This window comes from Schistocerca gregaria, chromosome 2, assembly GCF_023897955.1.
Source record: "Schistocerca gregaria isolate iqSchGreg1 chromosome 2, iqSchGreg1.2, whole genome shotgun sequence".
Taxonomy (NCBI): domain Eukaryota; kingdom Metazoa; phylum Arthropoda; class Insecta; order Orthoptera; family Acrididae; genus Schistocerca; species Schistocerca gregaria.
The window spans coordinates 870,595,989-870,608,833 of NC_064921.1; the positions used below are offsets into that span (position 1 = coordinate 870,595,989).

The following is a 12,845-nucleotide window of genomic DNA, read 5'->3' on the forward strand; positions in this document are numbered from 1 at the left end:
AGTTTCGCCCATCAATAGTATCTTCACGTATTCCAGAAACTTAGTGGTTTGCTCACAGTGTAAGCTAAAGGTTTGGGCTGGTTGCAACCCTTAATTAATTATATCTTATGAATTAATTAGGTTTGAGATAAAACAAACATGTATTCGAAATGAGAAAAAAATTATCTGCTGTTAAGTGATTACGAAATTTTCTGAACCGATTTGTTAGCTCACTAGGTTTTTATGGATGACTTCTAGATCGAAAATATTGAAATACAGAACCTTTGAAATAGGTCGTTTCCACCAAGACTAATTAATACAAAACGTTCAGAACAGTGAATTGCATAATTTGAATAAATAAGTTTTACAGGGGAAATTAATTTACATTAGTTTGTAAATTCGTGTAACGTGTGGTCAGATAATGGATTGTGTGATCAAGTTTTTTGGGAAGCATAATAGCAGGAAAAGAAGCAAAGCCGAGTATAGATCCTAGCTATTGTAACTAGAAATCTGAAAGACAAGGTAGGATGAATAAAACAGACATTTACAAAGCTTATCTTGGTGGTATATTTCTTTCCAAAAGGAAGCTCAGTACAAATGGTATTAGTTAAACTTCTCAGGTGTAAGTATATAAAAATTAACAGTCTTACTCAATAATCTTTTGTTTCTGAACGTGGATTTGTAGCTCGTTTTCACAGTCTATGATTTCGTTTCTTCTTCTTTATCCTGATGATCTTCAGTTTCATGGTCTGATGTGAGACGTTGCTGAGCTTCCACATCCTTTTCAGAGACACCTTCTTTCATTTCTTTGGCCATAGACTTTGGGAAATTCCACTCTTGTACTTTGGACGATGATGTGAGAATGTGTATCAAACCAGGAACTAAAAGGATGCCTGCTGATATAAGGAAAACTTTCTTCCACTGGTCAGATGATTGCTGCAACAAATTGTTGTTCATGTTAGCAAAATATTTATTCCTGATAAATGTCTTAATGCACGTCCTTGCAGGAGACTAAACATCACCAATATTGGAGAGATACTGGTACTTTAAAAAAATCATCGTAATATATATAAGAGATGTTCAATAAACAATGCAACAGATTTCTTTCTGAGAGCAGGTGGTTTCATTTAGGATCCAATACACCATACTATTTCTCGCTCTTTTGGCTACAAAATCCTATTTTTCAACAAGATCTCTGTTCAATGTGATGGCCTTATGCATACCCTAGGAGGGTCTGTATGCCCAAACGCTACCACTTTACTGGTGGACGTCAGAGCCAGTGTATTGCAACATCAATAATCCCCTCATCATTCACATACTGCTTCCCACAGTGTGCATCCTTCATTGGGCCAAGCTGATGGAAGTTGGAAGTTGCAAAATTCACGCCGTTGGGAGTATGAGCAAGAACAGTCTAATGAAGTTTCGTGAGCTCCTCTCAGGTGAGCAGACTTGCATGAGGCTCTGCATTATCATGTAAGAGGAGAAGCTCATTTGCATTTTTGAGGTGACGAACCAGCTAGAGATGGGCAAACTCGTTCATCCCTGGGAACTAAATCACTGGTGATCGCTATTTTTTTGGGAACCGTTCATTTTTACTCGTTCACCGTTCATTGTGCTTGGTACATGGTTCTTGTGAAAAACTGTAAATTAGTAGCATAGGCGACTGAAGATGGAAGGCGCCAAAAGGAGGCACTTGCCTCCCCCCTGGAGTACAGAGTTTTTATTCATAACAGGATTCTCACACATTTGTAATTTTCGTGATTCTGTGGAACATCTCGTTTAGCCAACTGTAGCGTTACGTGGCTGATAGCAGTGAAATAATATAAGGTGACGCATGTGAAACCGGCCCGCGTACAGACTGCTCGCCAATTACGGACGCTTTGTTGACCGCTACGAGTAGAATAGATAAACATGTAATAATTAGGTAGTGAAGAAATAATAAATAAGATAATGCAAACAACTTCGAAACAATAGATGATGAGTGGTAAGCGACAATGAGCAGTCTAGTACTCGGTGCCGATTTTTCGTGCCCCACCCTGTGCCACTGAAATAATATTGTAGGAGTTATCATATTCTCTTTACAAAATGTGACACCATACACTCGATTATGAAGCGCGGACTTCATTCGGTTGTAAGTCGGTCTGCCTTCCATAACAATGAACATGCTCTTTTACCTTGTCTCAAAAAAAAGACGGGAAATGGCCGACGTCCTTCGCATGTGTAATAACAAAAAATCTTACCTTCTTACAAGTATTTCTTCTGCTGTTTATCGAAATAGTGAAATAAGCTGATACGCCGTTTTGTTACCTGAAAATATGTATGTAGTACATACCACGTATTTTTATGTAATTTACGTAATTATAAAATAATTTTAATAACCGGTCGTGGACGCTGAATAGAATACGAAAAGAACCAGAAGTTCAGAGTTCCAAAAAGGTTTGAAACAGATCTAGAATGGACGTGCGAAGCGAACGAAATGAACAATAACAAGTCGATATTGAACTATGAGAAGTCAGCAGTGGAACTGCAACGAGTCTCCACGCGAAGAAGGACGAGTCCGGCCGAACTAGACCGAGACCGACACGAGGTAACGGGACTGAGGCTGGAACGAGACTGACCGACGTGCCGTTGTGGGAACGAGACCGACTGTTTCCCGTTCCTGAGAACTATAAGTAGAAAGCCGTGACCGAAGTGAACTATGAAAGACCGTTCCTTAGACTTCTTTCCTCTCTCGCTCCGTTCATCTTGGTGAACCATTCCTTTGGACCCGTTAGTTCGCGAACGACCCATTCTAGAACCTGCTGAAATTGTTTTTTTTTTTTTCAATTTCCTGAAGGTAGCACAATGCACTTTGGAGTTGATCATTGCACCATGTGGGAGGTCGTTAAACAGACGAACCCCTTCAGAGTCCCAGAAGACGGTCGCTGTGACTTCGCCAGCTGGTGGTGCAGCTTTGAACGTTTTCTTCAGAGGAGAGGTGGTGTGGCGAATTCCATGAAATGGCGTTTTGCTTCTGGTTCGAAGTGATGAACCCCTGTTTCATCGCCTGCGCCGATTTTCGAGAAAAATTGTCACAATGAGCCTCGTAAGTCACAAGCTACACTTTACTCATCGTCCTTCATTGCTCTCTATGGTCTTCTGTTAGGCAGTGAGGAAGACATTGTGCACACATCTTTAAGTACCCAAACTGGTGGACGAGTGTGTCAGTACTACCAACAGAGACGTCCAATTGTGCAGCAAGGTTTGACTGTGATGTGTCGATCACCTCGAATAAGAATATCCACACATTCCTACACTTGAGCAGTAACAGCTCTGTACAGCCGGCCGGCACACACCACTGCCTTGTTGCGATGATAACATGTACATGTTACAGACGCCAGTTTGAAGGCTACATACAGCGCCACCATCTATCTGACCTATATGAGGCTGTAGGAGCTGGAGCGGGAATATTTCACGGTATCCCACAACGAATTCCGCGTTCTTTCACCCGAGATTGACCGAGAAAAAAAAAGTGTCGCATTACTCACTGAAGGCCCCTCGTGTAATGGGTATGATACAGTGTTGAAAACTGAATTTAAACCGAACTAAGCCGGTATTGCACGCCGCACTTAAAGAAAAAACTGGCAGTTCCAGACTTCTTTGTTTGGGCTGTGATGTAGACTTGTGTATGATAAGTGTGTCATGTAATAGTGGCTTTAAATTTAACATCTAACATATGTAGTGCAACCTATATGCATTCTAACCCTTTCGGTCATGGCGTCCTCACATAAGAACATCCTAAATAAATGCTTAGTGTATTAAAATTCATAAAATTTTACCATTTTTAATTGTTGTGCTCATATTTTCACAAGCAGGGAATTTATTTGAGAACAGTGTCGACATCTGCTGTCAATCTGTCGCCCCACAAAACGAAACTTAATGTGCACAGTCACATGGATGCTTCCCAATAATCTTTGCACCTCCCACAGCCGGTTAATATCTTATGAATTTAGGTAAAAAAAATTATTTGTCCATAGGAAGGTAGTTTCTTGAAGGTGAAAACCAAAGGTGTCTTTCAGAACGGAAGGTAAGTGACATATGTATAACGTTATACATATCTCCAAATGTGAACATTGTGATTGAAAGGTTGTAATAGCAGAGAAATTTAGGAAATCATTTCGTTGTCTTTTTTAGTCATCTTATGGTGATTTCACAATGCCCTGTGTCCAAGACAGACGAAGGCCACTTACAGAACAAGAAGCTATAGAGATACTTAATTCATCTGAAAATAACAATGTATCCGATTAGCCTGGCTATAATTTTCAACAAGAGTGATGGAGGTAATGTTAGACGTTTTATATCATACAGTATATTGCAAGCTGAGTAGCCAAGACGCAAAGCCCGCTAACTGCATGATAAGTGACACTGAGATAATCACGAAAAACTTGTCCCATTCGAACGACAATGCACTGGCAGCAAGAATGTTATTGTTGCGTACGAATTTGTTACAACGCTGCCAACCTAAAGCTGAATAAGAAAAATATCCATTCTAATCGTAACAGACAGAAAGGTAGCTTTGAATGTCCAGATCGGTAAGTCTGATATCTGCTCACATGTTTTGTATCCGGACGTGGCAGGGCGCCACGCCTGTTGGGTATTTAGCAGGCTTCTCTCTCGAGAACAACATGCAGTTAGCTGCTTTTGAAACCGAACATGATTTTCGACTGCCATTTTCGATGGTTTGTAGCCGGTTTTGCAACCTGAAAGTGGACGCATGTTTGCTCATGGAGTTGCTATTGCATGTGTAAATGCATGAATTGAGTAGAAACAAAAAGCATCAGTAATAGGTGTTTCTAAAAATAAGACCCATGATTTGCTTCACTTTAAGGCAAATGTGGCCAAAGTACTGACAAAAATAGATAAACCAGCTGCCAGGAAAAGGGGGTGTCCCACTAGTGACAATCGAAGTTCTTCAAAATGAACCAACGTGGGAGTTCGTCCACACGCTGAAGTTCGTTTGGACAACTGGCATCTTCCAGCGGTCAGTAACAAAAAAATCATTTGACAGGTGCTAGAAACCAGGTTGCAAAAGCAAAACACAAATTTTATTGTGCAAAATTTAACATTCACTTATGTTTGGATAGAAAAAAATTATTTGACTATCATTCTTCACTAGTGTAAAATCATAGTTTATGTATATAATCATGAAGTAAGCTTTGTGTAATCTGCGTATTTTGATGAAATAAAATCAAACAAAATACTTTGACTTTTCGCCTTATACTGCAACCACTTGAACACAATGTTCTCATTTGGATACTAGTTCTATCTCTCCTTGGGGAGTACTTCAGAATATTTTATACATCTGAAAAATCATAGTTTAATTCGAAGAACTGGATAGCAAACCCACGATTTTTTTTTCAGGAAGTAAATAATTTGTGACAGAAAGGGCTAATATAAATTATTTAGTCTATCCCTTTAATTTAGAATGTGCTTGATTATATATTTCCCTTAAACAATAGTCTTTGCACAGCTTACAGATCCTGTTTACTTCTGTTTCATACAGAATTCAAATATTTTGTAGAATAAAGTGAATGTTTTAATTCTACTTTGTGATACATGAATATGTAAAAGTTGACAATGGCCAAAAACAACATAGATCATGCTGTAAGAAGTACGTTTTCTAGCAGAGAACTGTCACTCAGATAAGCAACAGCTACTTTCTCTAATGTGTTCATCTTGTGTGCATTATCGATAACACGAGAATTACTAACCAGAATATGATTGACTACTATGTTTCAATAATGTTCACTAAGAAACAATAATTTAATGACATTGCCAAATCATACTTTTCGAAATGACAGAAGATTCAAAGGAGAGAAACACATAATTCACTATAACGTATTCATATAATCAGAAAAGATTCGAAAGAGGTTAGCTGCTGCAAAAAAGTCCTTGTATAGTGTGAAACATTGAACAATTTTTCTAAAAGGAATTGCATAATGCACTACAATACTACCAACCTTCTATATTCGTATAGTATAATAATTAAGAAAGCAAAATCGAAGTATTAATTCTAGCTCAAATGGATGCAAGCATATGTATGTTCTACACACCCCTTGTACCAAGTGAAATAAGTGCAAGTAACTATTTAACATACGGTTAGTGCAGATGGAGAAAATGATATCAGAGCTGTGTAAAACATCAATCTGCAAAAAAAAAAAAAATGATAGAACTCCAGTCTGATCATAGTTTGATGGTGGCCATTACATGAGTGGTCAATTGGTTAGTCATCATGACGGTATAAGAGAAGCTAAGTGATTGTAGTGAAAATGGTGAATGACATGACTCCCTCCATTATTGCCTATTGGGATAGACTGTGATCATAAATATGATGGATTTACAGATAGTTAGCATATATATGGAACAGGTTTCTCATATTGTCTTCGACTTGTATGTATGCCTTGTGGCAGGGATTTGGAAAATACAGTGATATAATAAAAAGAAAACAATATTTAGGTTATGTGGTCAGCAGAATCCTGGTCTGGGAGTTATGAAAATGAATTTCAGCATCATATTTTTGATCTCATATTACAACTGAAGGTAGTTGAAGTGATGGTTGTGAGTGTGGTTTAGTTGTTCAATTTGAGTTCAGGGTAAGGTAATAGGTAGAATACCAGTTAATAACAGATGTAACATCCACAGATCTCAAGCTGCACGGAAGGATTATCCATGTACATGTATATTCACATTGTGGCTTTAAGGGTGGAGGGGGAGTGTGATTACTCATCACTTTCATTTTCCTCTTGTTGCTTAACACTTGATGTACACAGGCAAAAACTGCCTATCAACACACAATTCTACATATCTGTACAGAATTTTACACAATCACAACAACTTTAAAAAGAAGAGCTAACAAAAAATGACTTCAACCTCAAACTAAATACTTAGATATTATTGATTACTGGCCACAGTATATGGAGAAAATTGTGGATCATCTATCGCTAACTTATACAGTTTGCGTTTAGTTCACTATTTACTGCAAAACATTGAAAAGGTATGGAAATATGACAGAGAAATGTTTGGAATGAAGTAGTCATCCAAAACGAAACCTGGCATATTTTTGATCTCTTAGACAAACCTTACTCTATAATCTCGGCTAGCGCTATAAATACGTTTCTTTTCTGGTTTTCTTTATTAGTTCCTAAATTAGAAATAACAGAACTCACACACTTTTTCGTTATTCTATCCTGGATTTACCTTTGTTTAGCACACACACATACTCTCTCTCTCTCTCTCTCTCTCTCTCTCTCTCTCACACACACACACACACACACACACACACACACACAAACACACACACACTAACTTGCATGCTGTATATTGTCACTGTTCGACAGCAAGTTTGAGGTGTGTGGTTCTTTTAACTCCTTTCATTATTTGTACTCAAACTAAGCCTCTCCAGACTGTCCTTACTATCAACATTGACCCAATACAATGTTTTTATAGAGCCTCAGGGATTTTAAAATATTAATGTTCCAAGATGAAGAAAAACAATACGCAAATATCTGTAGATAAATTATTGCTGCAAGTTTTTAGCAATTTACACAGGTGTTCAGAGTGGCTCCCCTATTTGGTGCTACAAACCAATCAAATATTCTTACACCTGCTGTAAGATATCAGCTAGGATCACAGTGAATATCATTTATGTGTTTGATGATCCCTCCCCACAAAAAATCCATTAGCATTAAAGCAATGAACCCACAGCCTTTCATGTAACTCCATAGGAAAAGTCATAGTGATTAGGGTCAACTGGCTATGCAGAACTTAAGAGGACAAGTCAGGCGAAACTGTAAGTGTGTCTAATACTATATTGCTAAAATTTGCCATTAAGGTGTTCATGTAGAACACATCAAGTCAGAAGCTCATGATCCATGCATTTTGTTGATTCGTTAGGCTCCTTTTTCAATGTCTTGTTCATGTTGAACTGCTCAGACAACCTAACTGTTTCACTGTAAACAAGTAACCAATTAAACGAATTGTTTTGGACCTGTCCTGAAATTTTCGTTGAACTTTTCATTACGATTATATCACATTTAGTGAATTCAAGATGCAAAATACACATATGGCTTCTCTTGTAATCCCACTGGATGCCTTAATAGATTTGTTGATTTAAGTATGCAGACATTCGGTGAGATCGCTAGGTGCAGTGCAGAAGGGTACATTTGCTGGTGCCATATCTCACTGAAAAACAGCTGCGGCAGTTTAAAGTGCTGCTGTGGACCATCATAATCTCACTTGTCACAACCAGCCGTTGTTTACAACAAGCCCCCTGATGTATCCACTCGTGTTGACTCTGTATGCTGGACTGTTAATTCATGCTTCATTGTTTCCCCCATTGGCATTTGGCTAGCACATGGACTTCCACCTGTGCCTAATGTGGTACTGTCTTCATTCACTGTTCTCCCAATAACTGTGTTTTCAGTGAACAAAATGGCAACACATGGGTGCACTGAGAGTGTGGCTCATTTTACAGTTCTTCTTCGCTGAACCTACATGCCGAGCTCTCCTGTTGTCATATGTGAACTATTCAACACACTTCCAGAATACTGTGTTGGCCACGAGGTAGCCAGCTTCAGAAGTTTATTGTTAAGTGTATTTCCAGAAGTGTCAGGAGCTAGGTGCAGTGCAGAAGGGTACATTTGCTGGTGCCATATCTCACTGAAAAACAGCTGCGGCAGTTTAAAGTGCTGCTGTGGACCATCATAATTTCACTTGTCACAACCAGCCGTTGTTTACAACAAGCCCCCTGATGTATCCACTCGTGTTGACTCTGTATGCTGGACTGTTAATTCATGCTTCATTGTTTCCCCCATTGGCATTTGGCTAGCACATGGACTTCCACCTGTGCCTAATGTGGTACTGTCTTCATTCACTGTTCTCCCAATAACTGTGTTTTCAGTGAACAAAATGGCAACACATGGGTGCACTGAGAGTGTGGCTCATTTTACAGTTCTTCTTCGCTGAACCTACATGCCGAGCTCTCCTGTTGTCATATGTGAACTATTCAACACACTTCCAGAATACTGTGTTGGCCACGAGGTAGCCAGCTTCAGAAGTTTATTGTTAAGTGTATTTCCAGAAGTGTCAGGAACTATTACTTTCTGTGATTTATTAGTAAATAATTTGTGCTTAATAAAATCTATGTTGTTGAAGACTTACATTAGTTACCATGAATGACAAGCTCTGATACTACTGCTCTCTAATGACGTGCACTGCAACTAACTCGGGTAAATATTATGAATCCAAATATGGAAAGATCACTGCCACAGATTTACATATTTTTACTTCGTATCAATTCCAAAGACAGCAGGTGCTGACAGGTTTGGAAACTGCCGAACTATCAATTTAATAAGTCATGGTTGCAAAATACTAACATGAATATTTTACACATGAATGGAAAAACTGGTAGAAGCTGACCTCGGGAAAGATCAGTTTTGATTCTGTAGAATTGTAGGAACATGCGAGGAAAGTCTGACCCTATGATTTAACATAGAAAATAGGTTAAGGAAAGGCAAACCTACGTTTATAGCAATTGTAGACTAAGAGAAAGCTTTTGACAATGTTGACTGGAATATTCACGTTCAAACTTCGAATGTGGCAGTGGTAAAATACAGGGAGTGAAAGGTTATTTACAGTTTGTACAGAAACCAGATGGCAGTTATAATAGTCGTGGGACATGAAAGGGAAGCAGTGGGTGAGAAGGGAGTGAGAAAGGGTTGTACCCTAACTCTGATATCATTTAATATATATATTGAGCAAGCAATAAAGGGAAAAAAAAGAAAAATTTGGACCAGGAATTACGTAAAAACCAGGGTGATGGAATATTTGTCAGTGACATTGTAAATCGTTCAGAGACAGCAAAGGACTTTTAAGAGCAGTAGAATAAAATGGACAGTATCTGGAAAGGAGGATATAAGATGAACATCAACAAAAGCAAAACGAGGATAATGGAATATAATCGTATTAAGTCAAGTGATGCTGAGGGAATTAGATACTTAAAGTAGTGGATAAAATTTGCTATTTGGGTAGCAAAATAACTTATGAGGGTCGAATTAGAGAGGATATAAAATGTAGACCGGAGATGGCAAGGAAAGCGTTTCTGAAGAAAAGAAAATTTGTTAACATCGAGTATAGGTTTAAATATGAGGAAGTCTTTCTTGAAAGTATTTGAATTGAATGCAGCCATGTATGGAAGTGAAACATGGACGATAAATAGATTACACTACAAGAAAAAAAAAGCTTTTGAAATGTGATGTCACAGAATAATGCTGAAGATTAGGTGGGTAGATCATATAACTAATGAGGAGGTACTGATTAGACTAAGGGAGAAGAGAAACTTGTACCACGACGTGACTAGAAGAAGGCATCAGTTGGTAGGACACGTTCTGATGCAGCAAGGGATCACGAATTTAGTATTGGAGGGAAACGTGGAGGGTAAAAATCGTACAGGGAGACCAAGTGATGAATACACTAAGCAGATTCAGAAGAATGTAAGCTGCAGCAGTTACTTGGAAATGGAGAGGCTTGCACAGGATAGAGTAGCATGGAGAGCTGATCAGAGCAGTCTTTGGAATGAAGATCAACAACAACAACAACAACATCTTGTAGTAGTTTGTCAGTAATTTTCCAGAACCCCAGATGAAGTTTACAACTTTAATATTAGTAGCTTAACATCAGTGAATATAGTCACTACAAGGCACCATTATCAATTTCATCTGTTGTCCATTGACTTTCACATACAACAGTATTAAATTCCTGTCACAGCAAGGCCACTAAGAGGTTTAAAATTAATGTCACCTCATGTAAAAGCTCTTGTCATTAAACAAAGTCTTCAGAAAAATATGTGTGTTGTGCTCAAAATAAGTGAAACTTACTTTGTCTCATCACTATTACATTTCATTTCTATGACTCATAAATTTCATTTTCCATTGTCAGCATATTTACCTTGACCAGAAAGTTGTGTGAGATATTTCTGGGTACTGATTCCTCTATTGACACATGGTTACTACAATGCAAAATTTCAATAGTATCATTAAATATCAGCTAACTGAAGTTATCAAACGTTAGCAAGAACGGTATAACTTACATTTTTGTATGTCAAAACACCAACAAGAGCAGCAGATAAAAATCCTGGAGTCACACAAACCATATTACCAATGCCCATGAGTACACCTGATGGAAGAACAACGTAAAATGTCAGTAGTGAACAATTCAATTACAAGAAGGAAACTTACACAAGATTTGAGACAAATTGTCAAAATTCGGAATAAATTATTCAACAAAAATTGCTGTTTTATACTTTTTCAAACAGTTTTGACAGTGAACTGGTAATACTCACAAAACATGTATGTAAGAGTATTAATATCGTTTGTGAAGCTCTCTGATACAATAAAATAGTTTAGATCATCAAATAGTATGAATATATTTACTGTCTCTGAGTTTTCAATTAGTTTAATCCTAAATCTAGCAAAGAATTTAAAATCACCAGACAGTGTGATACATGGTATATTTTGCAACATAATAAAGTAACTGATAGTATCATTTAATACTTAAAATATTGCACTGAGATACTTAAACTGTCTAACACAGTTCTGATGTGTAAAGAGGAGATAAAGAGTCTTCTTCAAGCTTCAGACAAAATTCAACATTTCCTAATATATTGGAATATATCATTTTACATAATCTGTGGTTAAAGTCTAGGAATAATTAATAAAGCATAATAGTATTTTAAGAAATAAATATCAACTGTTGGTGCTATAAACTCTGTAATTAATTATGTCCTTAAAATGATCGTGGACAGTGGCTTTTCACATTATGTGATCTAAGCAAGGCTTTAAATTTTGTAGAACATCACACTTACAGAAACTAGTGTTTCATTTCATTTTATAACTTTCAAAACTCTATCTTTTGGACGGTAAACAAACTGTCTGTATAAATATTGAAGGATCTAGTGCAGAATAAACTGGTGTAAAATTCTAGATGGAAGAACAACTATTTGGAACAGATAAATTGTTATTAAACACATAGTGGGGCGTTGAGTCACAGACAGGGACAGTGAAACAGAATGTTGAAATATTTGAGCTTTAGGACAAAGTCCATCTTCAGCAGTAATAGCACACATTCACAAAAGATTAATTCTCACTGTCTCCAAGCACTGAGGCCTGCATTGACTATAGAAAATACTCTGAAACTGTACAACGTTTCTCTTGCATGTATCTTTCATTGTCATTGTCAAATATTCTCAGTTTGGTATCACTATTAAGATATTGTCTGCCTGTGTTCTGTGCAGTTGTGTTCAGTCAGTCAGTGTTCATGTAGCAGCTTGCACTGTCAACTTCAGAAATGTCACAGTTGGGTAATTTTCTCTACTCAGGGAGTATGTTTGCACATTTTCAGTCACTCCTCACTGCTTTGTTTGTATTTTTGCGATTTTATTCATATTATTTGCACAGTACAATATGGATAAAGACTGGGCCTGATATGAGCAAACACCAGGAGAACTGACTGTTCTCCATAAATGGTTGGCGGCTATGTTGAACACTGTCAACAGGCTTCTGGATGCTGCTCAAAGCTATGGTGACATCAGTTGACTATTTTCTGGAATCGCTTGATCCACTCGTTGAACAAGCTTGCAATACAATTTATTGCAGCTTACAATACAATTTATACAATATATTAACAATTTGTTTTAATGATTGCCACCCCAATTCGTGTGTCTTATCTGTGCCGCTTTCTCCCCTATTTCGCGGTAATACAAAACGAGTTGCCCTTATTTGTACCTTTTTGATGTCAGTTCTGACAATGAATCACAGTCTTTGATTTGCTCT

The 12,845-nt window shown here is 37.6% G+C and overlaps 1 protein-coding gene across 1 annotated transcript in view; it reads right to left on the reverse strand.

The window, feature by feature from the left end:
* Positions 1-522: 522 nt before the first annotated feature.
* The window catches only part of LOC126336590 (sialin-like), a 141,875-nt gene continuing 129,552 nt past the window's right edge, over positions 523-12,845 (reverse strand). The window contains exons 9-10 of the mRNA XM_050000451.1: positions 11,105-11,190; positions 523-915 (exon numbers count right to left, since the gene is read on the reverse strand). Of these exons, the coding sequence (XP_049856408.1) occupies positions 679-915; positions 11,105-11,190 (323 nt within the window). The 3' untranslated portion in view covers positions 523-678. The remainder of the gene's footprint in view (positions 916-11,104; positions 11,191-12,845) is intronic.